Source organism: Protopterus annectens, chromosome 3.part1, assembly GCF_019279795.1.
Source record: "Protopterus annectens isolate FY-2018-M chromosome 3.part1, PAN1.0, whole genome shotgun sequence".
Classification (NCBI taxonomy): Eukaryota; Metazoa; Chordata; order Ceratodontiformes; family Protopteridae; genus Protopterus; species Protopterus annectens.
This window is the reverse complement of record NC_056732.1, coordinates 1,631,479,216-1,631,505,803: the sequence shown is the minus strand read 5'-3', so window position 1 is coordinate 1,631,505,803 and position 26,588 is coordinate 1,631,479,216. Positions and strand designations below refer to the sequence as shown.

General features: G+C 43.3%; 1 protein-coding gene across 1 annotated transcript in view; it reads left to right on the top strand.

The window, feature by feature from the left end:
- Positions 1–26,588, top strand: part of DUS3L (dihydrouridine synthase 3 like) — a 654,647-nt gene that overhangs the window by 208,253 nt on the left and 419,806 nt on the right. The window contains exon 5 of the mRNA XM_044067654.1: positions 18,582–18,623. Within this exon, the coding sequence (XP_043923589.1) occupies positions 18,582–18,623 (42 nt within the window). The remainder of the gene's footprint in view (positions 1–18,581; positions 18,624–26,588) is intronic.

Sequence of the window (26,588 nt, the reverse complement as noted above, 5' to 3'; positions counted from 1 at the left end):
CCCTCCTCACCCTCTGGTGAGAAGGAAAGACCAGCGAAACCCAAACTTCCAAAACATTTTGCTCCGGACCAGAAGTCTGTGTTTACGGCATCGATTTTAGTACGGTTTACTTTAGTTGCATTGGTGCCACCTTCGTCAGCACCGGCAATGTCTATGGCACCGACTATGACTGAAACTAAGATTTTTACCTCTACCCCAATTCCGGCACCGAGCCTTCCCACGGTTCCACTAGCTCAGATGGACACTACTTCCCCTATCATCTCAAAATTGGAGACGGTGGTGCCGTTAGACATGTAAGAACGGACCCGATATTCCCCGTCTCTGTACCCCTTCTTGGGACAGGTCTCTAGTCCCTTCTTAGACCATCCAGTGTCCCCTTCGAGGATATCCACTAGATCCACCAGGAGCCTCTCTGAACTAGATCCAGTGCGCCATGTGGACCAGCTGCTGACAGCCAGAGGGATCCTTTCTGATTCAAAAACCCAATCCCTTCTAGAACTTGGGATCTCTGCTTCACTGACTCCATCTTACTCTCCTCCATCCTCCTTGCAAGTTTCAAAGCCATTTGTACCAGAAGCCTCTCTCGGCACCCTAGGCTTTGGTGCCAATAGTGGTTCTCACTTTGGCCCCGGAGCCAACCCTTTGGCCTTCGGTTCCGTTGGTATCAGGTCTTACTCAGTCCCGGGATTGGACTACAGGCTCCTAGGTTCTAAGTTCAGAGCCGACCCTATCTACAGTGGCAAGAGCACTGTCAGTACCGATTCAGCTTGAGGCTCCACTCCTGGGAGCAGGCTCAACGGAGCGGGGTGTGACCCCGGTTCCGAGGTTGTCCTTCTCAGTTCCGGGCTCCCACCCCTCTTCAGGCAGCCCTGTCTTCCAACAATGGAGAGGGCTGTTGTCTATGGAAGCAAGCCTTCGGCATTGGAACCATGTCCACCCCCTGAGCTGCAGCTGTCGCAGGCCACCATCCCGGATCGAGCATGGGAGTTGCAGGAGACCCTATTACAAGGTGCCCTTTCCTTCGGGTCCTCCTTAGAAGCTCCCACTGAGGACGTTCTGAGGAAGAAATCGTTCAAGAGGAACCACGTGGACTCCCCTGAGGAGTCTCTCACCAAGGATACAGATTACGATGAAGGGGAAGGGTCCCCACGATCACCCCCTGAAGATGTCTCCTTTGGAGACATCCTTGAGATCTTAAAACAGAGGGGTGATTGGAAGCCCAAAAACCCTTCCTTCAAGGAATCTGTTTTTCTGCAGGCTTTTCGTGCTCGACCATCTACCTCTTGGGTGACCCTGCCTGCAGACGAGCTTGTTCAGCTTGTGGTGCAGTGTGCATGGAAAAAAACTGACACTGTTGAAGCAATTCCCAGGAGACCAGAAAAGATCCTCTCTCCTTGTGAAGAAAATCCACATTGGTCAAGAGGTTTACCAGTAGATGCGATGGTGGTGGTGGTGGCAGCCACAAAGAAAGAGCTTGCTGAGGAGAGCCATACTGTTCAGCTGCCTAACAGGGAGTCCCGAATGGTGGACAGACTGGTAAAGTGAGTATTTGCTTCATCGACCTTTGCAATTCGGTCCTTGAACTACCTGGCACATTTCACCAGACTCCAGAGTAATCATCTCCAAACTCTCTGGTAGTCTATCAGGATAGGTGTCTGACAAGGTTATGACAAGGTAGCCTCACAGCTAGCGACCCTGGAATCAATTTCTAATTCATCCATGAGGTTAATTTCACATGCAACCGAAGGGGTGGCTAGAGCTGTGGGTTTAGGTGTAGTTATGAAACGTCATGCCTGGATGCGCCTATGTGACTTTGCGGATCCTTTTAAGTCTTCCTTCCTTAACTTTCCATTGGAAGCATCTTCCCTGTTTGGCCCTAAAGTGAAGGACACGCTAGCCAGGTGTGAGCAGGATGGCAAGACCCTGTCTGCCGTTGGTGTACATTTCTCCACTCCTCCGCATTCCTTTTCCAGGAACCAGAGAAGTGGGAAATTGTGGCACAGAAAGTCTCTGGGTCCTTTTCGTGACACACGTGGCAAGTTCACCCACAGAGACAGAGGGGGCAACTCTTTTAGAAGACACCTCTACAGAGGCAGAGGGGGTCCACGTATTCAGGGTTCCAGAAATTCTTTCTCTGGACAACCCTATCAGCGCTCCTGAAGAGCAGCCCAATTGCTTTCCTCTGGAATCAGTTGGGGGACATCTTTTTCTGCACCCCAATGCCTGGCTATCCAATTACCACTGATTCGTGGGTGCAGAAGATAATAACCAGAGGTAACAAAATCCCATTTGACTCCTACCCAAAGCCACCAAAACAAATTCCACACGTTCCATCCAGTCAAAGGGAAGAAGTAGCTCTACAAATAGAAAAATTGTACTTGAGAGTCATCCAGAAAGACCCACCAGACCAGATCGGATCCATGTTCTACTCAAGATTATTTTTGGTGCCAGAAAGACAGGGAACTGGAGACCAATTTTGGGCCTCAGCTGTTTAAACAAGTTAGTCAGTCAGACAAAATTCCAGATGGTCATGGTTCAGTCCATTCTCCCCTTTCTGGAGGAAGGCGATTGGATATGCTCGATAGACCTTCAGGATCCATATTACCACATCAAGATGGACAAATGCTCCAGAAGGTTCCTTCACTTCTGGCTGGGAGCCAATCATTATCAAGTCTGTGCTCTGCCCTTTGGACTCTCTACAGCCCCAAGAATGTTCAAATGCATGGCAGCAGTGACAGCTCACTTGAGACTACAAGGATTTTGGGTGTTTCCATATGTAGATGATTGGCTCCTCACCGCCCCCACCAAGCATCTGCTGGTAACAGCCTTGTACTACACCCTGTCTTAAGCAAATCGCCTGGGAATCTCTCTAAACTGGGAGAAATCCAATCGAACTCCAACCCAATCCTTGGAATTTATAGGGGTGTCATTCAATACCCGCTCTTGCTTAAACTCTCTCTCCCAGTTCACAGGCTTCAGAGACTAAGGATCCAGCTCCGAGTGATACTCTGTCATGACTTGGTTCCTGCTTGACAGGTCCTGCAGCTGTTCGGGTCAATGGCAGCATCAATATCAATAGTACCCCTAGCAAGGCTTCACATGAGACTCCTACAGTGGCTTTTGTTAACCCAATGGTATCCAAATCGCCACCCATTGTCCTTCCAGATTCGAATAACAAATCGATGCAAACAAGACCTTTCTTGGTGGATAAAGTCAGTGACAGATCTTTGGAGCCGATCCTTCCACCCTCCTCAGCCCAATGCCATTGTGACCACAGATGCTTCCCTGATAGGGTGGGGGTCATTTTCAGGGAATGACTGTCCAAGGCACATGATCCGAGTTAGAGGCCAGTCTGCATATAAATGTTCTAGAACTGAGGGCAGTGCTTTTGGCATTGCAAGCATTTCAGTCTGCCTTTCCTTCGGGAACAATTTCTGTCCAATCGGACATGTCAGTAGTTTGGTATATCAACAAACAAGGAGGAACCAAGTCCTATCCCCTATGCCAAGAGGCCATGAGAGTTTGGCGATAGCTTCCAACCGCTTTCGGTTAGCAATGCATATCCTGGGGAATTCCAACGTGATCGCACACAAATTGTGCAGATGCATTCTCCTGCCTCACGAGTGGTCCCTCAACCCCAACTTAGCGGCAAAGATTTTCAGCCATGCTGTGACCCATTTGCCTCCCTGCCCAACCACAAATGCAGCAACTACTTCACCCTAATTCCCCTGCAGGGGGAGTCCCCGAGGGACGCTCTTATCCATGATTAGCCCACGGGACTGCCTTATGTTTACCCTCCCATTCCTCTGATTCCTCAAGTTCTGAAGAAGGCTCTTTGGTTGAAAAGCTAAATGATCCTCATAGCACCATATTGGCTTCAACAGGTATGGTTCCCCTTTCTCTGGCCTCATCTACTTTCCAGACCGTGGACTTTGGATCCAACTCCAGATCTGATTTCTCACTCCCAAGGGTTGAGCCACCTGAACTTGACCAGTCTCAAGCTCACACCTTGGCTTCTCCACTTCCGGTGATCGCCAGGCACTGTAATCTTCCCTCTCCAGTATGTGACATTATTCTGGTTTCGCATAAACCATCCACTAGAAAACCTTATGCTGACAAACGGAAAAGAGTTTCTGTTTGGTCTAGACAGAGAAAACTAGATTCATATTCTGCCCTGTTCTCTGCTATACTCCAGTACTTCTCTAACTTCTTTGAGGAGGGTGCCACAGCATCAACTATACGAGTTCATTTAGCTGCCATTTGAATTTTCATAATGGTTTTGGTGACTCATCTTTAATTTCTCATCATCTAAGCAAAACCTTTTTGAAAGGAGTCTATCACTCCAGACCTCCAGTTAAGCAAGCCCATAGAACCTTGGAGTCTCACACTTGTTTTACAGTCCTTGACACGGCCTCCTTTCGAGCCAGCAGCCACGTGTGACATCAAGTTTCTGTCTTGGAAATATCTTTTTCTTGTGGCTATTACATCAGCCAGATGCATTTCTGAGCTCCAAGCTCTTTGTACAAAGCATCCTTATTTTATTTTCCATAAGGATAGAGTATCACTACGGACCCAACCCTTCTTTCCTACCCAAAGTAATCTTTGAGCTCTCTATTTATCAGACTATTGACCTTCCAGTGTTTCCTAATTTTTCGAACAAGGGAGAGTATTGTTTACATTTACTTTATGTCCACAGACAATTGAGATTTTACTTAGGACAAAAACAATCTGAAAATCAGACCAGTTAATTATATCCTTTTCTGGTCCAAAAATGGGAAAGTCCGTCTCTAAAGTGACCCTATCCGAGTGGCTGAGACTGTATAATTTTCATTTATAACCAAGAAAGAAAGTCTTTTCCACCAAACATCAGAGCTCACACCCACCAGATCAATGGCAACTTCTGTGGTGTTCCACTCCAGAGCTTCGATGGGCGACATCTGTGCAGCAGCTACGTGGGCTTCCCCCATACTTTTATCACTCATTACAAGTTGGATCTGGTCTCCAGGGGAAGAGCTTCTTTTGGTTCAGTGGTGCTCAGGAATCCTTAGGGGCCGCCCAAGTGATACAAGGTAGCTGGGGAAATCTGTACAATCAGTGATGAATGGAATGAAGACTAAGAACATCAGATAAAGAAGTTATGTATTACCATACCGTTCCATCTGTGTTGTTGATCTTCATCCATTCATCATGTCCCACCCTCCTTCTCCCTCCTAGAGGCTCCTTGGGGATACTTTGGGTCCATTTCCTGGATTAAGATTTTTGTTCGGAGACCGCCTCTGCTTTACTGATTAGGGCAAACTCGATCTGTGGTAACCGGTAGAAGGGGGTTATGGGTAAAAGCTTAGCTGGAGAGTTTGTGGCTGGCGTGAGCTTGGTATAAGGCCGACTCTGTTCCGAGGACAGAACCGAAACCCATCAGTGATGAATGGATGAAGATCAACAGCACAGATGGAACCTGTTCACTTACATGTTTGATTGTCCAAACCATTTGATTATCTGAACTACCCTAGCTCCCAATTAGTTCAGATAATCAACTCTCTACTGTACTGTCTGGTCATATGTTCCTCTAATGGGTATTAAATCTTGATGATATAGCTGTAGAAGATATTAGATACAGTGAGCGTAGGATTACTTGCAGGAATATGCATGAAATGTGAGGCTGTTCATCTGTTTGAGATTATTATTGACATATGGAGATATAGACTGAAACAGTATAAAAGTGACATCACTTGGGTTGTTAGATCAGCTTTTTACCTTACTTTTCATATTGCATTTTTGTTGTTTAAATAAATAGTTTACATGAAACATCTTATGAGTATTAATACTGGAAAAAAGAGAAAAATGCCATTGCTCATTAATGTATTAAGCAATAGAAACGAAAATGCATTCTCTGTCTGACTGTAGATGTGGTTATTTTAAAATATTAATTGCATACTTGTAATCATAAAAGAAGTGGTAGCTTTTCATATTAGGATAAATACTTAATTCTGAACATCTGAACAGGATAGTGCATATTAATATGAACTTTGAGTATATCCTCACTGTTTTGCCTTGTCTTGTGCTTCCTGACTAATTTGGAATTGCTGCTTTTTGTCTGCCTAGAACATTTCTTTAGATGTTCATCATGCATACAGCTGCAGTCATTACAGATGGGTTCTCTGCTGTCAGGCGGGTCCTTGGTCGGCCGAATTCCAAAGTCTTGGTCCGGCGTCAGTTGTTGTCGCTTTCTTTCCTGACGTCAGTGGGACAGGGGTATATAAGACACAGCCGACGCCATTTTCTCCAGTCTTTTTTGCCGCGAGGTGCCCGAAGCAGAAGCAGTTCGCAAGTGCCGGTCGGCCAGCTCCTGAAATTACGAAAATTTGGAAACCGAAGTCTTCTTTAAAGCTAAGTACCCCGTTGGGGAAACTTTTCTTGCCTCAGACCGATGTCAGACAAAGTTAACAATTGTATTTCTTGTGGGAAGCAAATATCGCATAAGGATTTCCATTCCCTCTGTATACCTTGCTTAGGCCCAGACCACGACGTCTCGGGCTGTCGCTTTTGTGCTACTTTCAATAAACGCACTATTAAGCGTCGGGCGGAGTTTGCCCAGCACTTTTTTGGTAAAACTTTTAATTATAAAATGTCGTCGGAGACTCCGACTACTGCTTTGTCCAAAAAACGCAAGGACAAAGACCGACACGTGAGGTCCGCGGTCTCCACTGACACCACGCCAAAACCGGCTACACGTGGTCCGGTTCTCAGTGAGGCGCCTACGCAGCCCCTGACTACCGACGACGCTTCTCTGGTGGTGTCTTCTATAACCGAGACTGCAGGTTCCTCGGCCCATACCCCGACTACAGCTACCGAAGCCGCTGTGAGTGTTGAGCCTCTTAATGTGGACAAGTCCACTTCCACCCATGGTGTCTTCAGACCTTCTTCTTCCTTTTCCATAAAGGCTTTTACTAAGTCTAAATCAGCCATGCATTCCAAGAGGCCTGTTGCACAGGGCCCATCTCCAGGCCTCATGCCTAAAAAGCAGATGCTCAAAATGGCTGAGGATTTAATTACTCTCATCAGGGGTTCCCAGCCCCCTCCAGACAAGGGACCCAGAGTGGAGGAAGATTCTCCCACTTCTGACCAGGGCTCCATTATTTCAGAACATTCTGATGTGGAGGAACATTCGTACTCCCCTTTTGAAGATTCTGATGCAGAACAGTCCATTCCTTCTGTATCCCCCCCAGAGGATTTTTCATTTGGGGAAACCTTGCATACCTTGAGGGAACACTTCCATTGGGAAGGCCAAGATTTCTCAGATTCCAAGAAAAGGCTTAGGGAACTTCTTTTGCTACCTCAGCACAGACCTCTGGCGATACCTCCTGTCTTGGACATACTTGATGATGTTTACTCGGAGGCTTGCCTTAATTCGGATTCCCTGCCTCCTGCCCCAGTCAAGCCTGATAGGTACTACAGAGTTCCTAACTCACACCAATTCCTTTACAAAAGCCATAATGCGGACCCTGAAACCATTTTTCAAGGCCCCAAGGGAATGAAGGCCTCCACTGCTAAGAATCCATTACCTTCCGAGAGAGAGTCTAGATCATTAGAAAGGTGGGGAAAAAAGGTATATACCTCAGCCACCCTAGCCATGAGGGCCTTAAATTGTCAGTTCCATATGCTTAAATATCAGCAGTTTCTGTTATCACAATTAAAGAATAAAATGTCACAACCTGAACAACCAGATTTGAAGGAGTTGCAGGATATGATGCATAGTGCAGAACAAGTGGGTAAACACACCTTACAATGTGGCTATGATGCTCTAGAGGCCTCAAGTAGAGCTGCTGTTACAGGATCAGTCATTCGTAGACATGCCTGGCTTAGGGAACAAACCTTGCCTGACCATGTTAAAGCTAAACTATTAGATGCTCCTTTACAAAAGGATGTATTATTTGGTTCTAATGCTGAGGAGATTCTACGGAAAATGGAAGAAAAAGCTAAATCTATGCAAACTGTCAAGGCTTTTCTACAGGTGCAACCACCACGTTTTAGCAGAAATTGGCCTTCAAAAAACTGGTCCTTTCCAGCCACGGACAAGCCCCAAAGAGGTAGATACAGGCGCACAAGGGGCAGAGGACAATCTCAAGGATCATATAGAGGCAGACAATGGCAATCTCCAGCACCAAGAGGTGGTGAAGACGGTGCACAACAATACAGGAAACAAACCCAATGACTTCCCCTTTGCATGCCAAGCAAGGCTCAGGTGGCAGCACCCTTGGGAGGAAAGCTGGCATTATTTTCAAAAAATTGGCATATTGTCACAAAAGACAAATGGATCCTGGACATTATAAACAGAGGCTACAGATTTCATTTTCTAACACTTCCAAAAATGAGAGGCATGCCGAACCTGCCACACAATCAAAGGACAGAGGCTCAAATACAAATTTCAAAGCTCATGGGCATGAAAGCTATTCAAGAGGTACCTACTCACGAACAAGGTCAAGGTTTTTATTCAAGACTATTCCTGGTACCAAGGAAGGGAATCGATTGGAGACCCATTTGGGACTTATCCATCCTAAACACATTTCTACTCGTACCAAAATTCAAGATGCTCACCTTACAGCAGCTTCTTCCCATGCTGGGCAAGGAGTCTTGGCTGGTAACATTGGACCTCAAGGAGGCATACCTGCATGTCCCAATCAGACAAAGCTGCAGAAGATACCTCAGATTTTTTGCAGGTTCAATCCACTATCAATTCTCTGCATTGCCCTTTGGCTTATCTACTGCGCCCAGAGTATTCACGAAATGCCTGGCATCAGTAATTGCCTACTGCAGACTTCAAGGGATACAAATTTACCCTTATTTGGACGATTGCCTGATCCAGGCGGACAGCAAACTCATACTTCTGGAACATCTGGCTTATGTAACACTGTTATTGAATTACCTGGGATACACAGTCAACAAAGAGAAATCCAGGCTAACACCATCTCAGAAAATAATTTTCCTTGGTGCCAACTTGGACACAAACACCCAGATGGCCTATCTTACGCCAGAAAAACAGGGGCAACTAACTCAGTACTTCAAGATACTAGCAAATTGTACCAGGCTAACTGCAAGGAAAATCCTGCAGGCTCTGGGATTCATGGCATCCTGCATTCTTCTAATCCCATATGCAAAGTTGCATATGAGGAAACTTCAATGGTACCTAAAAAAACTATGGTCTCAACACAGCCACAGTTTGGAAACAATAATACCACTAATTCCATGTTTGCAAAAGGAATTTCTATGGTGGGCCCAAGCATGCCAAACAAACACAGGTCTACCATTCTGCAAGCCTCAAGCAAATCAAGTCATCACAACAGACGCCTCAGACTACGCCTGGGGAGCACACATGACAGACAGGTGCATTCAGGGCAAATGGTCCCAAAAGGAAAAGCACCTTCACATCAATCAAAAGGAGATGCTAGCAGTGATAAATGCAATTACAGCTTTCAAGGACCTACTGCATCCAGGACAATTATTGATAAGAACAGACAACACCACAGTAATGTGGTACATAAACAAACAAGGAGGAACACATTCATACACCATGTGCAGACTGGCCATGTCACTTTGGAACATGGCTCTGGAATGGCAAATCAAACTTCAAGCGCAGTACCTGCCAGGTTTGGAAAACACGCTGGCAGACAATCTAAGCAGAAATATGACAGATCCGCACGAATGGAAGTTGCATCCTCAAGTGTTTACAAAGATAATCCAAGCGTGGGGAAGGCCAGACATAGATCTCTTTGCCTCCCACAAGAATCATCAATTGACAAAATTCTGCTCCAGGACATTTCATCCAAAGGCCTGGAGGGTGGACGCCCTTTCTTTCAGTTGGGCAGCACTGACAGTTTACGCCTTTCCACCTTTGCCTCTACTGCCCAAGGTGCTCTTGAAAGCAAGAGCAGACAGACCAAGGATGATACTGATTGCTCCAGACTGGCCAAGACAACACTGGTACCCACTCCTGAGGTAACACATTCTCCTCCCTGGACCCTACCTCTAATGCCTCTTCTCCTGACTCAGCACAGCTACAAAACTCTACACAGTCAGCTGAAAACACTCAACCTGGTTGCATGGAAAATTCCTTAACACCACAACAGACCCTACACTCCAAGGAGGTGCAGGATGTCATTTTGGAGGCAAGAAGGCCATCTACTAGAAAAGCTTACTCCGCAAAATGGAAACGGTTTTGCGCTTGGAATGAGAAAAAGGGCCAGGATCCTAGAAAACTGAATTTGCCTCAGATATTACAGTATCTAGCTGAGCTGCTGAACAGTGGACTTTCATTTTCCTCCATCAAAATCCATGCCTCAGCTATTTCTGCAGAATACAACACTGATCCACCCTTATTCTCTCACCCACTCTTAAAGCAGTTCCTCAGAGGGGCTAAGAATATAAGACCTCCAAGGAAACAACCAATACCAGCCTGGGATCTTAATTACATTCTAGAAAAATTAACATTGCCTCCCTTTGAACCAGCTGCCTCAACAGATTTGTAATATTTGTCCTGGAAAACAGCTTTCCTTCTGTCTATTACCTCAGCTCGTAGGGTCTCGGAACTACAAGCCCTCATGGCTGTGCAGCCCTTTCTCATCTTCCATCAGGATAGGGTTTCCCTACGAACCAACCCGTCATTTATGCCTAAGGTAGTATCAAGGGTAGCTTTAAATCAGGCCATACACTTACCTACCTTTTACCCCAATCCTCAAAACGAAGGGGAAAGGCTGCTACATTCCTTAGACATCCATAGACAGCTGCGTTACTATTTGGACAGAACAAAGCCTTTCAGGAAATCAGAACAACTCTTTGTGTCCTATGCTGTAGGAGCTCAAGGGAAGCCAACTTCCAAACAGAAAATTTCAAAATGGGTAGGCCACTGCATACGGTTTTGTTACTCCTTTCATGGTAAATCTGTACCTGCAGGCATCAGATCCCACTCCACAAGGGCCACAGCTACCTCTGCAGCCTTCCTCAGAGGAGTCCCTACCAAGGATATTTTGGAGGCAGCCACTTGGAGTTCTGTGCATACCTTCACTAAACACTACCACCTACCTTTATACTCCAAAACTAGAGCAGGCTTTGCCACTGCTGTGTTGCAGGGCATTCTGGCTCCTCCCAGTTCCACCTAGTACCTACCACCCTGTGCGTAGCTTTGAGATTCTACCCATCTGTAATGACTGCAGCTGTATGCACGATGAACATAGTACAGTTTTGTACCTACCATAAATGTAGATGTTAGAGTGCTAATACAGCTGCAGTCCAGGTTTCCCTCCCTCCTTCCCCTCTGGGTACAGACCTAGTGGCTAACTCCTCTTCTTACATCCTGATTGGGTTATCCTTCAATGGTGTATTTGCTTGCAACTACTGATTTTTGATTATATTGCATTGCATGATTATATATATGTGTGTGTATATATATATATATATATATATATATATATATATATATATATATATATATATATATATATATATATATATATATATATATATATAGCCTTCCTTCTGGGGGCACCTGACATCTGGGGCAAGAAAGACTGAAGAAAATGGCGTTGGCTGTGTCTTGTATACCCCTGTCGCACTGACGTCAGGAAAGAAAGCGACAACAACCGACGCCGGACCTAGACTTTGGAATTCGGCCGACCGGGGACCCGCCTGACGGCAGAGAACCCATCTGTAATGACTGCAGCTGTATTAGCACTCGAACATCTACATTTATGGTAGGTACAAAACTGTACTTTCTTTTTACACAGGACTTAGAAATATTTCTTTTACATTGTCTGTTTTGGCTGTGGTATTACAGTACTTTGTTCACACTGTGACAGATGGCTATCTTTCTTTAACTAAGTTAGTTTCATCACCTGCTAGAAATCGATTTTATTTCCCAACATTTGTCTTAATTCCTTAACCCAGTTTTTCATATCCTGCAGTGTCATATTATGCAGTTTACTGTTTTGTAATAAATTAATCCTAGTCTTTCCTATTCTGTCGTATCCCAAACTGCAAGATTCTCTTTTTTATCCTGTGATAAATTTCTTTGTTAGGAAACAGTCCCACCAGCCGCCATCATTATTCAAGTCTGTTTGCAGAAGTATTATTGAAGTACAGCCATAGGATGGAGTAATGGCAACACCGTATTCTGTTGTGGATGTACTGGCAACCAGTATTAGTCAACCATTTGCAGTCTATCCCTGCTTCAGTATCACATCAACATACCTGATCACATATGGTTGTAAAATCCCTTTTTTAGTTTGCCATTATTTTCTAAACTGCTTGCCCTAGTGAGAATCATGACAACAGCAAGCTTAGTAGGATATACTAGCCTTCCCTGTTCCTGTCAGCAGTCTCCTCTTTGCCTCTGGTTTTCCCATGCAGGCTGAGCGTGAATCCGTCCAGTTTATCCAGGGTTTTCCCCAGGCCTCCTTCCAGAGTGCTATGACGGGTACAGCTCCTATGAGAGGTGTCCAAGACATCTTTCTAAGGTCCTTAAACCGCTAACACTCACTCCTGTTTGTAGTGAGGAGCAGTAACAGTACTCCAGAGTCCTCCTGGACTACCAAGTTCCTAGGGGGAGCCAAAACTGCCCTGCAAAGGAAAAGTATTGCCTCCATCTGTATCCAAAGTGTAATCCTTTCAGTCTCTTCCAAATGCTGATGATTATTGGTGAGGATGGTGACACAGACTGGTAATTTATTTAAACTGCCTTATAATTCTCTGACTGGGCTGTCAATTCCCAAGTAGTCCTGTGTAACACTAACACCTACAGTACTGCCACCTCTGAACAAGGTCACTAGTCTGTCTTCTGATTTCCTGTACCTGTGCTTATGAATAGGACTTAAGGGTACCCACAATATTTAAACTCCAACTGTGGCAGCTGTTCCCCAATCAACTGGATTGCATAATCCACTCTTTTACAGAGGACAACCATGACCTCTGTTTATGAAATGGGGATTTTCATGCCTGCCTCTTCACACTTGGCAGTGAATCACTCCAGTGGATGCTGTTGCTTGTTTCCATTGATGTGTTCCTGTTAAACTATACTGAAATATTATCTTATTTGCCTATCATATATGCCTTGTTGCTTCTGAATGTATTAAAACACTACAGAAAGCTGGAACTAAGTAAAAAGCATTTACATGACAATTTTAATTTTTGTGCCTTCATTGTAGTAGCTGTGGAAAATGATACTGAGAAATGAAATAATAATCAAATATGTTTTCCACCGCTGAGTTTCATTGGAGCCTGTAATTGTTTTTTGACAAGTGGTACTTCTCCCACTTTCCTTTCCTCTTTCAGATCTCACTTACTCACATAACTGCATTTATGTTGACATTGTAAAATCATTAAATGTTTAATTACAGTGCCTGCTTGTTACACTTTCTGTAATGTTGCCTGTCAACTTTCAGACATCGAAATTTATACTTCTGATTTTGTGCACTGTATTTTGTTTTATATTTGTTTTTGTTTTGTTTACCATGGAAGCCCTGTAGACATAAGTTGATTTTTCTTTTCCCTAGCAACCACTTTTAGACTTCTGTGGTGGCTAAATTACTTGCTTAGTTTTGCACTGAATATAGCTAGAAAGTGAAAGACTCAATCCCACAAGAACAGGAGGAAGCTCATTGCCAGCTGATAACCTTAAACCTTTGAGCTATATTGCCAGAATGTATTTCTTCAGGAGTATACAGAGTTTTTTTTTTTTTTAACTTCGAGTATTCTCGCAACACACAATGGCTTTATTTGCTTTTTATTTTTTCCACGTGTGGCAGATTGGTCTGATAAATTGGATGCTTGCATGTTTGTTTATATATTAAATTATCACCTAAGACAGAGTCACACATACATTAATAGAAATGAAAACCAACCATATTAACATTTTTCATTCTTATGCGCTGTACTTTATATATACACGTTTGCTTTTTTTAAGCAAATATAATTCACTCCAGCATTACATAAACTGTTCAGTTCATGCCTTTCCTTAAACCTGTCTATTCCACTTGAACATTATTCACATATAGCATTTTTTGTATGAAATATGAACCCTCCCTTTTTTACAGATCCCATCTCCATTTCTTTTATTTATTTTACACTATTCATCACCTGTATTATAGTTGGTTTAGATGCAGATTTCTATTTTTAGTAATTGTTTTTTGGCAGCTGATATTATTACACTTAGTATACAATTCAGCTGAAAAGACAAGAATCATTTTCTTAGTCATTTGGTACCCCAACATTTCTGACCAAGTACTCTGTAGGTAATTTTTAAAAGCCCAACTTGTTACAAACACAAAAAGCATGGGCAGTGTTACCTGTCAGTTTCCATCATACATCCAGCATTTCCTGTCAACCCAAGGAAAAGTTATATAAAGTTGGGCTATAAAATACCTATGCAAATACTTACCAGCAAAATTCCTCAACCTTCTGGACTTTGTTACATACTTGGTGGCCATATAGAAGTCCACACATTTTTCCTTTGTAAATTGCCTTTCCAATATCTCTTCAGTCTTTTCATCGTCCTCTTATTGGCTATTACAGTTATCATGCAGTATTTTGTATGCCATAGTATTTTTTCCTTTTTAACAGCAGCTTCTGTTCTATACTCAACTAAAAACTTTACAAGAGCCAGTCTTTCAGTTAGCAGTCCCCTATCCCTTTCGCTTTGCCTGTACTCTGATATCACTCCCTGGTAGAAAAAGTAGTCTCCTAAACTTTTGCTTGGCATCAGCCCACTCAATTAATTTTCCCTGTATAGTTATTTGCTTTCAATACCTTGGTTCATTTGCTAATATTCTCAAGTAAATTCCTGCCCTATCTTGCCAGTTTTCTGTACCCCTACTTTAAGGCATCCTTATTGGCAAAAATCTCCTTTCTCCACTCCTGTGTTGGCTTAGTTCTTGAATACTTACGTAATCTGTAGTTGTTCTCTTTAAAGATCCAAAATCCTACTGTCTTCTTGTTTCTCAAACTTCCCTCATTTCATCTTCTTACCTGTCTACTTTGATTTTTAACATTCTGCTTGGGTAATGTATATGAGCTGATTTGTGGCTGTAAAGTATCTGTAAAAATCAGTTAATCCTAAACTATCTTGTTCTATGTCGACTATCAATTTATCACACTTTACTCTTTGACTAAATAAATTCCTTCAACTCTTTATAACATCCACAACTTCTCCTTTGGTTGATTAATTTTGTATACAGGTTAGGCATTTTTTTAAAGTGATGAAAATATTTTCACTAATTAATTGTCTCTTACTATATGTAACCTAATCAAGAACTTCCAGTTTCTCAGTTTTTTTTATTGTCTTGTTTAGTTTCTTCTCACATATTCTCAACTCCCATAGCAGAATCTTTTTGAAACTGTCTCAGAATGTTCCACAGCACTGAAATATCAATTTCTGGATTGTCAAGTACAAAATAATATCAGCAAGTAAAGCTAACTTTTCTTGAATACCATACAGATTATGTCCTTGAAAATGTGTATTGTGAGTCCCTCATTTTCTTTGCCAGTGACTTTAAATATGAAGCATGTAATAAATGGGGAGAGATGACATTCCAGCCTGGTCCCTATGTTCAAACAGAGCTTGTCAAAAAGGAATCCTCTTATCTTAATTCTTGCCTCCGACCTCCTTATATCCTCCTAATTAACACCATTATTTTATCAGAGAATGTAACTGCTTCTGTTGCCCTACTGATAAAATCACATCTGACTCTCTTACATAGTTTGTCTACATTGCAACACTCCAACAGCAGCAGTAGTATTGTTTTACAGTCTGCTTACCTCTGAATCATCATTGCTCAGTTAATGTTATCAAATGTTTGCCTCCCCTTCAGAAACTCACATGAACACTTTATAATTGTACTTTAAAATTGAAATGGTCCTACATGAAGTTGTGTCTGAAGGATCTTTACCCTTCCTGCGGAATACATGCACCACAGCCTTCTTTCAAGATGTTGGTGCCTCCCCTCATTTTAAAATACTATTAAACAAAGCCTTCCAGATTGTTATTACTTTCTTAGCTCCTAACTTCTAAACTTCCACAGGAATACTGTCTGTTCCAGGAGACTTTCTTGTTGAGTGATAATACATAACTATTTCATCTCTTATGTTCCTGTCTTTGAGCCTCATCTTCCTGTAACCTTGTCATAATTGGCTTTCATAAATATTTCCATTTGCACTTTCTCATGGGTTTCCACATTTTCTTAAAATTTCAAACTATCTGTAATACCGCAAAGAGATCTCTGGTTATTTTTCTTGTCATAGGCTGATAAAGTTTGGTGACAACCCTTTCTACTTTCTGTTTCCCAAGTCATTGTGCTAAAAGTTTTTATCAAAAATAGTTGCTTAACTGCAACCTTTCTTAAACTCGTACATATTATCCAAATACTCCCTACTTTTCCTTTTTTCCACTCTGCAGTTGCTTCTCTTCTTGTTCTGTGAGATTCCCCTTATTCTGCAGTACTTTATAGTTTGTGAGCCCCGGCCTCTGCATAATTCTCTTTACTCCTTTTCTATCTCTCTTTTATTTTTATCCTGTTTTTAAACTTCATTATCATTTTATTCCGCTCAATAACTATTTCTTCTGAATAGATTTTGCTCTTTCCTAATAACTCAATAAGAACTCTCGATTAATTTCCACTACCCAGTCCATAAAGTCTTCTCTTTTTGACAGGTAAGTTGGAAAGCACCAGTGTGTCATTTTTTACTTTATTACCCTGCCATCTTTATCTTTGTTATTGGTGCATAATCGGAAATAGTTATTGGATATGTCAAAGCTTTCAGTTAAATACACATACTTCTGTGAAATGTAGATTTTATCCAGTCTGGCCCAGTTATTGTACCTTGGAAAACAATATTTGAATTCTGTCTGAATACCTATTACTAACTTTACAGCTTCCATACCAAATGTTCTCATATATTTTTTGTTAAAGCTACCCTCATTTGTTTTATTTGCCTTCTGTGTATTCCTGATGCAGCCTCATTATTGCAAATCAAGTGCCATTCCCCACCCATAAATAATAATCCCTGTTGAAGGCTGATTAATTTTTCCTAAAATGTTAAGTTCCGTAATCGCAGTTTTTGGTGGAATATAAATACATGCCAGTATAATCCTCTTTCCTTGCCAATAGCCTCTTACTGTCACAAATCTACCACTATTACCTATTTTTCCACTTGTATCACTATTGCAGCATGAATGTCCGTCCTGAAATACTTTCTTTGTCAAATTCATATGATCATTTTTTTATTCACGTGAATCCTGCAGCATTGCTGTTTGCACCCTGCATTTCTTAATGTAATATAGCACTCTTCTTTTTGTCTATACCTGTAAAGCCATTTACATTCCATGATAATATGGACAAAGTACCCATAATAATAGGAAGCTATTACTCATACATTTTTTACATGACAGTTCTTTTGTGCGTTTCCAGCTTTTGGCTTACATGCATGCACTAATGTTTCACAAGCTGATCTTTTATGGAATTGCATCTCCTCATCTCCTTTTGAAACTGTGTCACATTTTGCAAGATGTTTTGCATCAATGGAGACGCTCAAAAACATTTCAGAATCCCACAACCTTTTACTTTCATCTTAGAACAAATATACAAAACTAATTTTCCCCTCCAGATGGGAGCAGATGCCCCAAATCACTGGCTGCACCCAAAGGTAGTACCTCATCTAAAATTAAGGTTACCTATGCCAAAGCACTTGCTACAGCTTGTGTTGCCACTTGCATTGATTATCTGTTCTTTTCTTAACATCTTTAGACCTAAGAAAAAGTGAAATTGCTTCCTTAAATAAATAAACTAAATTGTGCATTATTAAATATTTTAGGCTGCTGAGGAGGCTACGACTACTAATTTATTTGATACAGTTTCAGACATTTATTTTCATTGAGCTGTTTGCCACTGTACCTTTGTGTAGGTTACATGTCTGTCATCAGAGTACTCAGAGCTCTTAAGATTGTTTGTACCTGTAGACAGCTCATACCCAAGTAAAAGGAGTTGACAGTGGGAGAAAAACAGTTAACAACTTTGTACATGCATGAAAGAATCTTTGTAAATCTCACTCAGAAGGCAATGTACAAAATGCCCCTGGCCAAGTGCTGCACATGTAGACTTCCAGTCTCTTACTGGGAGCATTTGATAATGGGAAAACAAGCAAATAACTGCAAATGCAAGAAACATACCACGTCCCAAGTGTTCCATCAAGATTTGTCAAGCCTATTTGCTTAAAATGTATTTACAGCATAAACCAAGGACATTAATCCAGGCATCAACCCTGTAAAATTTATCAGACCCAGACTCTGGGTGTGTGCGTACATGTTTGCTAGAGGCTGAAAGAGAAACTGTTGAATATTTGGGGTTAGTGGAACATAGCCATGTAACTACCTTAATTTTAGTCATTTGCTACTTACTTTTAGAATATTTTTTGCATCAGTAGTGTTATGCTTGCAAGAGTTATGCTGATTTAAGTAATATGAGTCTCAGAAATATTAACATGACAGAAGAATGAGAACTTGCAGTAATATAATGTATGAACTTCATTCATTTCTTTTTCAGGTGGACTTTAGAGACAAGCTCTATCTCGCACCACTAACGACTGTGAGTACTACATTTTGCTTTTTTCTATCTTTGCAGTTCCTCAGATGTTAGTCTGTAAGAGATTGGACACATCATGCTCACTGCTTTTAATAGTTGTATCTAGGTTTGCTGTATGGCAAGTTAAACATGAATAAAACCAAAGGCAAATTACACATTGCACAAATGTTATCGTATTACATTGTAAAAGTTAATGAAGTTCTCATTAGCAAGGAAGATGTTTGTGTTTCACTGTTACAGCCATCACATTTGGGTTATCCCTGCCAGGGTAGCCCTTGGTCGGCCCGATTACCAGAGGCGTAGTATTTCTGCATTGGTTGCTGTCGCTTCGGGACTGATGTCAGGTCGTCAGTAGTGTAAAGTAAAGCAGCCGACGTCGTTACATCAGTCTTTCTTGCCGCAGAGCCCGAAGGAGAAGTAGTTCGCACGAGTGCCGGTCAGCCGCTACCTGAGTTTCGTCTACCAAATTGAAGCTGAAGTCTTCTAAAGCAAGTACCCTGTTGGGGATACCTTTTTCTTGCTCTAACCGATGTCAGAAAAAGTTAACAATTGTCTCGCTTGTGGAAAGCAAATACCACACCAAGACTTCCATTCTTACTGCGTCACTTGCTTAGGCCCAGACCACGACGTCCCTCACTGTCGCTTTTGTGCTTTAACACCAGAATTGTACATTGTTGGACCCTTATTGCAGCTAGATACTTTTGCTTAGTCCTTGAACTCCGATATAGCTTCAGTAAGCCAGCCGACAGCAGAGCTTCCGAAAAAACGTAAGGATAAAGACAGAGACAGACCGCACCGGTCCAAGCCTACTGACGATGTTTCTGTTAAGCTAGTCGTCAGTTCTCCGGTCCTCAGTGAGGCGCTTTTGCAGCCCCTGATGCCTGCTTTTGTGGATTCGCAGGCCGCTACTGAGACCCTTTCAGAGTCTGGTATGCCGCAAAACTCTTCTTCACCTAAGGATACTGCGGATGTTCTTCGTGTTTCACTGTTGCAGTCATTACATTTGGGTAATCTGCTGGCAGATTGCCCTCAGTCGGCCTGATTAACAAAGTATTGGGTCCTGCGTCGGTTGCTGTCCCTTCTTCCATGACGTCAAGTCGTCAGGGGTATAAAACATGCAGCCGACACCATTACATCAGTCTTTCTTGCCGTGCGGTGCCCGAAGCAGAAGCAGTTCGCAAGTGCCGGTCGGCTGACTCCTGAAATTTTTGTTTTCGAGTTTCAGAACCAAAGTCTTCAACTTAAAGCGAAGTACCCTATTGGGGAAGCTTTTCCTTGCTCCTTACCGATGTCAGTAAAAGTTAATTGTATTGCTTGTGGGAAGCAAATACCTCATAAGGATTCCTTGCTTACTGTGGTGGTGATGCTGCAGTAGCATTGTCGCCTCACAGTTACACATTGCCCGTTTGATTCTCAGTTAGAGCTTCTTCTGTGTAGCGACATGCGTGAATGGGCGTTCCTTCGTTGAAGGCTGTGCGTTGGGCCCGGCAAGCCAGTATGTAAAAAATCTACTGCCAATCATTAGCGGACCGGAGTTCCGCTGTGGCTATCCCTAACTGGGAAAAGCCGAAAGACACAAACAAACTGTATTCCTTGCTTAGGCCCTGACCACAACGTACCTTGCTGTCAGTTTTGTGCTTTATTTAATCAGTGCACTATCCGTCGTCGGTACATTTTTGCTTCTAAACATTTCGGTTCTCGGTTTAATTATCCAGAAATTACGTCAGTTAGTCATCCAACTACCGGAATACCGAAAAAACGCAAAGAAAAAGACAGAGACAAGCCGTTGAGGTCCAAAACTGCCGAAGACGCTTCTCCTGAGCCAGTCACCAGTTCGCCGGTACTCGGTGGGAAACATTCGCAGCCCCTGATACCTGCTACTTCTGATTCGCAGGCTTCTACTGAGACCCATTCGGAGTCCAGTATGCCGCGAGATGCTTCACCGAACCCACGGATGTCTCGACCTTGGATGGGTCCGGAGCCGCTGTGCAGGCACTGTCTTCTGAGGGTGTATTCAGGCCTACAGATTTGTGTATTAAACCAACACCACCTTCAATATTAAGGTCAAAATCTCGATCTATGTCTAAAAAACCGACACCCAGGCCACATGTTCAGGCCCCTATGCCTAAAAAACAAAATGATCAAAATGGCTGAAGATTTAATTACTCTAATCAGAGGTAGTCAACCCCCCCCCCCCCTTCTAAGAAGCCTAGGGCTGAACTTGACTATGAATCTTCTGAGCAGGACTCTGTTCCTTCTGACTCTTCTAATGAACAGGATTTGTCCATACCTACTTATGAGAACTCTGATGCAGAGGATTCCATTTGTTCTGCTTCTCCCCCTAAGGATTTTTCTTTTGGGGAAAATTTACTTACCTTAAGGGAGCATTTCCACTGGGAAAGTCAGGATATTTCTGAATCCAAAAAGAGGCTTAGGGATTTCCTCCTTCTTCCTCAGCATAGGCCTTTGGCTGTACCTCCTGTACTAGACATTGTTGATGTGTTTTCAGAATCCAGTATGGCCCCTGATTCCTGCCTCTTGCCCCTTGTAAGCCAGACAGATACTACAGGGTTCCTGACTCCCACAAATTCCTTTTCAAAAATCCTATTGCGGACCCTGAAACAATTTCTCAGGGGCCCAAGGGCATTAAGGCTTCTACTGGTAAAAATCCTACCCCTTCTGATAAAGACTCCAGGGCACTGGATAGATTGGGTAAAAAGGGTTTATACTTCTGCAACCTTGGCAATCAGGGTTTTAAACTGTCAATGCCATATGCTAAAATATCAACCGGATATAATGGAATTGCTTAAACAGAAAATGATTTTTATTTCTGACTGTGTGGAAAATAAGGATTTACAGGATTAATTGCATTCAGCTGAACAAGTTGTTTTTGATTCTTTGGAGGCCTCTTGCAGGGCTGCTGTTACTGAGTCTGTGCTTACAAGGCATGCTTGGCTTAAGGAGCAATCTGTGCAAAATTGTTGGATGCTCCTTTGCAGCATGACAGTCTGGCAATAAGGCTGAAAAAGTTCTAAAAAAGATGGAAGACAAAGCTAAATCTATGCAAACTGTGAAAGTTTTCTTACAAGTACAACCTCCAAGATTTAGTAGGCACTGGCCTACTAAGAAATGGTCCCTTCCAGTTCCTTCCAGAGCAATTCAAGCCAAACCCAGACATTCCAAAAGCAGCAGGTTTCAGTCCCAAGGGACTTTCAGAAGTAAGCAATGGGGTGCCTCCACTTCCAAATCTGGGAATAACAAGACACCTCCCTATGGTAAACAGTCTTGATGCCTTTCCTTTAAAACTACCAAGCACTTACCTCTTAGCCGCTCCTTTGGGGAAAAAACTGTCTCTTCATGCAAAAAAAATGGCAACTTATAACCCAGGGCAAATGGGTTTTAAATATAGTATCCCAGGGATACAGATTTCATTTCCACGCATTGCCAACTCCAAGTGGATGGCCAGACCTGCCCCCCCCAAATCAGTGGGCAAAGGCTCAGGAACAAGTACTTTCCCTCCTAAACATGGGGGCAATTCAACTAGTACCAGAAGAGGAAAAGGGGCAAGGTTTCTATTCCAGATTTTTCCTGGTACCCAGAAAAGACAAATCATGGCGTCTAATTCTGGACCTGTCTACTCTGAACACATTTCTGGACATTCCAAAAATCAAGATGCTGATTCTTCACCAGTTACATCTTGTGCTAGGCAAAGATGCGTGGTTGGCAACTCTAGATTTAAAAGAGGCTTAACTGCATATCCCAATCGGGGAATCTTGCAGAAGATATCCCCGCTTCAAAGCAGGCTACTTGCATTATCAGATGTTCTTCGTGTTTCACTGTTGCAGTCATTACATTTGGGTAATCTGCGGGCAGGTTGCCCTCAGTCAGCCTGAATTTCAAAGTCTTGGGTCCTGCATCGTTTGCGGTCTCCTCTTCCATGACGTCAGGTTGTCAAGGGTATAAAACAAGCAGCCGATGCCATTTTCTTTAGTCTGTCTTGCTGCACGATGCCCGAAGCAGAAGCAGTTCGCACGTGACGGTCGGCCGACTCCTGAAATTTTCGAGTTCGAGTTTCAGAATCGAAGTCTTCACTAAAACTAAGTACCCCGTTGAGGAAAATGTTTTCTTGCTCCTTACCAATGTCAGAAAAAGTTAATAATTGTATTACTTGTGGGAAGCAAATACCTCATAAGGATTTCCATTTATACTGTATTCCTTGCCTAGGCCTTGATCACAACTTTTCTGGCTGTCGGTTTTGTGCTAGATTTAACCAACACACTATTAAGCATCTGTATATCTTTGCCTCAAAATATTTTGGAAACAAATTTAACTACCCTGAAATGTCCGACTACCGGAGTACACAAAAAACGCAAAGAAAAGGACAGAGACAGACCGTCGAAGTCCAAAACCGACGACAAAACTTCTCTTAAGCCAGTCGCCGGTTCACCAGTACTCAGTGAAGAACTTTCGCAGCCCCTGATGCACGCTACTTTCGAGTCGCAGGCCCCTACCGAGACCCATGTGGAGTCCGGCACGCTGCGAGATACTCAAAGTATTGTACCCACAGATGTCTCTCCCTCGGATGGGTCCGGAGCCGCTGAGCAGGTACCGGTTTCTGAGGGAGTATTCAGGCCTCAACATTTTTATATAAAACCGATGACAGCTGCAAAACCAAAGACAATAGCAACTTCTAAAGCTAAAAAAAGAAGCATGAGCCACGTGCACAGGCCGCTATGCCTAAAAAACAGATGATCAAAATGGCTGAAGACCTAATTACCTTGATCAGGGGTTCCCAACCCCCTCCTGGTAAAGAGGCCTAGGCAAGACACTGATTAAGAATCTTCAGATCAGGTTTCTATTTCTTATGATTCCTCTTCTGATCAGGAATTATCTATACCTCCCTATGATGATTCTGATGCAGAGGAATCTATCCCATCTGCATCACCTCCTGATGATTATTCATTTGGAAAAACCTTGCATACTTTGAGGGAGTATTTTCACTGGGAGAGTCAAGATTTCTCAGAATCAGAAAAGAGGCTTGGGGATTTCCTTCTCCCTCAGCACAGGCCTTTAGCCATACCCCCTGTTTTAGACATTGTGGATGATGTGTTTTCAGAGTCAAGCTTGACTCCTGACTCCTTACCTCCAGCTCCCAGCAAGCCTGACAGATATTACAGGGTCCCTGACTCACACAAATTTTTATTTCGAAACCCTGCTGCTGACCCTGAAACTATTTCACAAGGTCCAAAGGGAGTTAAGGCCTCAACAGCAAAAAATCCTACCCCCTCTGGCAGAGATTCAAGGGCACTGGATAGATGGGGAAAGAAGGTTTATACATCTGCAACCTTGGAAATTAGGGATTTAAAATGCCAGTTTCATATGCTCAAGTATCAACAACATGTTATGGGATTGCTGAAACAGAAAATTATGTTGATTTCTGAATGTGAAGAAAATAAAGAATTGCAGGAATTATTGCTTGCAGCTGAACAAGTTGGAAATCATACTTTGCAATGTGGTTTTGATTCCTTAGAGGCCGCCTGCAGGGCCACAGTTACTGGATCTGTGATTAGGAGGCATGCCTGGCTAAAAGAGTAAAATTTGCCTGATCATGTTAAGGCTAAATTACTGGATGCACCTTTACAGCATGATACTCTGTTTAGTATTAAGGCAGAAGAGGTTTTAAAGAAAATGGAAGACAAAGCTAAGTCTATGCAAACTGTAAAAGACTTTTTACAAGTGCAGCCACCACGATTCAGTAGACACTGGCCTACAAAAATGTGGTCCTTTCCTGTGTCCGGCAGAGCTCAAAGGGGCAAATCCAGACGTCCTAAAGGTTCTAGATACCAGGCACAAGGTACTTAAGGTCAAAATAATGGGGTGCTTCTACCTCCAAATCTGGAGGAGATAAAGCACAACCCTACAAAAAACAGTCCCAATGACTTCCCTCTGCCATCACCTAGCACTTACCTTTTAGCAGCACCCTTAGGGGGAAAAGTAGCAATTTTTGCTCAAAATTGGCAGTTAATAACCCAGGACAAGTGGGTGCTAAACATTGTATCACAGGGCTACAGATTCCATTTCCATACTCTGCCAATGGCAAATGGTTGGCTGGATCTGCCAAAAAATCAATGGGCAGAGGCACAGAAACAGGTTACGTCCCTCATGGATATGGGGTCTCAGGGCTGCAAGTACTCATGACTGTGGAACCCTTCATCATCTTCCATGTTGATAGGGTATCCCTCAGGACTAACCCATCCTTCATGCCCAAGGAGGTGTCCAGTGTGGCTTGCAACCAGTCCATTCATTTCCCCACCTTTTTCCCTAACCCACAAAACAAGGAGGAAAGGATCTTGCATTCTCTAGATGAGTACAGACAGCTCAGATTCTATCTAGACAGAACTACATCCTTTAGAAAGTCTGATCAATTGCTGGTTAGCTTTGCTAAAGGGGTAGAGGGCAACGCCATCTCCAAATAAACCATTTCCAAGTGGATAGCACACTGCATCCATTTCTGCTACAAACAACACGGAAAGCCTCCCCCCAAGAGGGTCAGGACTCACTCTACCACAGCAGCCTCCACCTCCGCCGCTTTCCTCAGATGAGTCCCCAGGGACATCCTGGAGGCTGCCTCCTGGATATCTGTTCACACCTTTACCAAGCATTACCACCTGCCTATCTTCTCCAAATCCAGGGCAGGGTTTGCCTGTGCAGTCTTGCAGGGCATCCGAGCCAGACCCTAGTGTCCTTGACTGCTTCCACCCATTTCCTCAGCTTTGAGAATCAGCCCAAATGTGATGACTGCGACAGTGAATACACTCGAATATCTACATTTATGGTAAGTGTACACAACTGTACTTTTTTTGTAAAACGCAGTATTTTGATACAAATTCTGTTGCTACACTGCTATACAGCTCTCTCTGTTTTAGTTGGTACTGAGCAAGACTGATGGTCTGTTCCATGATGACTGAAGTTACAAAGAGACATATGTTCATGGATTTTTAGAGCTGTGACACTCATTTGCTTGTTATGGTAATGTGTGGTTAGAAATTTCCTGATGTCCTTCAAGGATGCATCTGCAGTCATCACATATGGGTTGTCCTGCCTCAGGCAGCCCTTCAGTCGGCCGGATTCCAAAGTCTGGGTCCGATGTCGGCTGATGTCTCCCTTTCCCCGACGTCAGAGCGCCTGGGGTATAAAAGCGTCAGCCGACGCCATCTTCCTCAGTCTTTCTTGCCACGTGGTGCCCGAAGCAGAAGCAGTTCGCAAGTGCCGGTCGGCCAGCTCCTGTAATTCAGCTACCGAAGACTTCAAAAGCTAAGTACCCCGTTGGGGACTCTTTCTTGCCTCAGCCGATGTCAGATAAAGTTAATAATTGCTTAACTTGTGGGAAACAAATACCTCATAAGGATTTCCACTCTTACTGCCTCCCCTGCCTAGGCCCAGACCACGATGTCTCGGCCTGTTCAGCCTGTGCTTCCTTCAACCGACGCACTCTTAGACGTCGGGCGGAGTTTGCAGAGGAATTTTTTGGGGCTAGTTTTTCATACAATATGCCGTCGGAGACTCCGACTTCACATTTAACAAAGAAACGGAAGGACAAGGACCGACACGCAGGCCACGGTTTCAGGTGAAACCACGGCCAGGCCTACCGCGAGTGTCTCAGTCTCGGCTGAAACTGAGTCCTTGGTACTTCCGACCCCCGAAACCGCTCAACCGACAACCTCGGCCCCGGAGGCCCCTGCTGAGTCGGTTATTGAATTTCCTTCAGAAACTGGTGTCTTGGAAACTTCCGACACCATTCCTCTAGACAAAACTACACCAGCACGTGGTGCAGCTAGGCCTCCTGCATCCATGTCCATAAAGGCATTCACCAGGGCTAAAGCTGCTAAACATACAAAAGCTATGCCTCCCAGGGCTATTCCTCAGGCACCCTCTACAAGTTCACAGATTCTAACTTTAGCAGAGGAC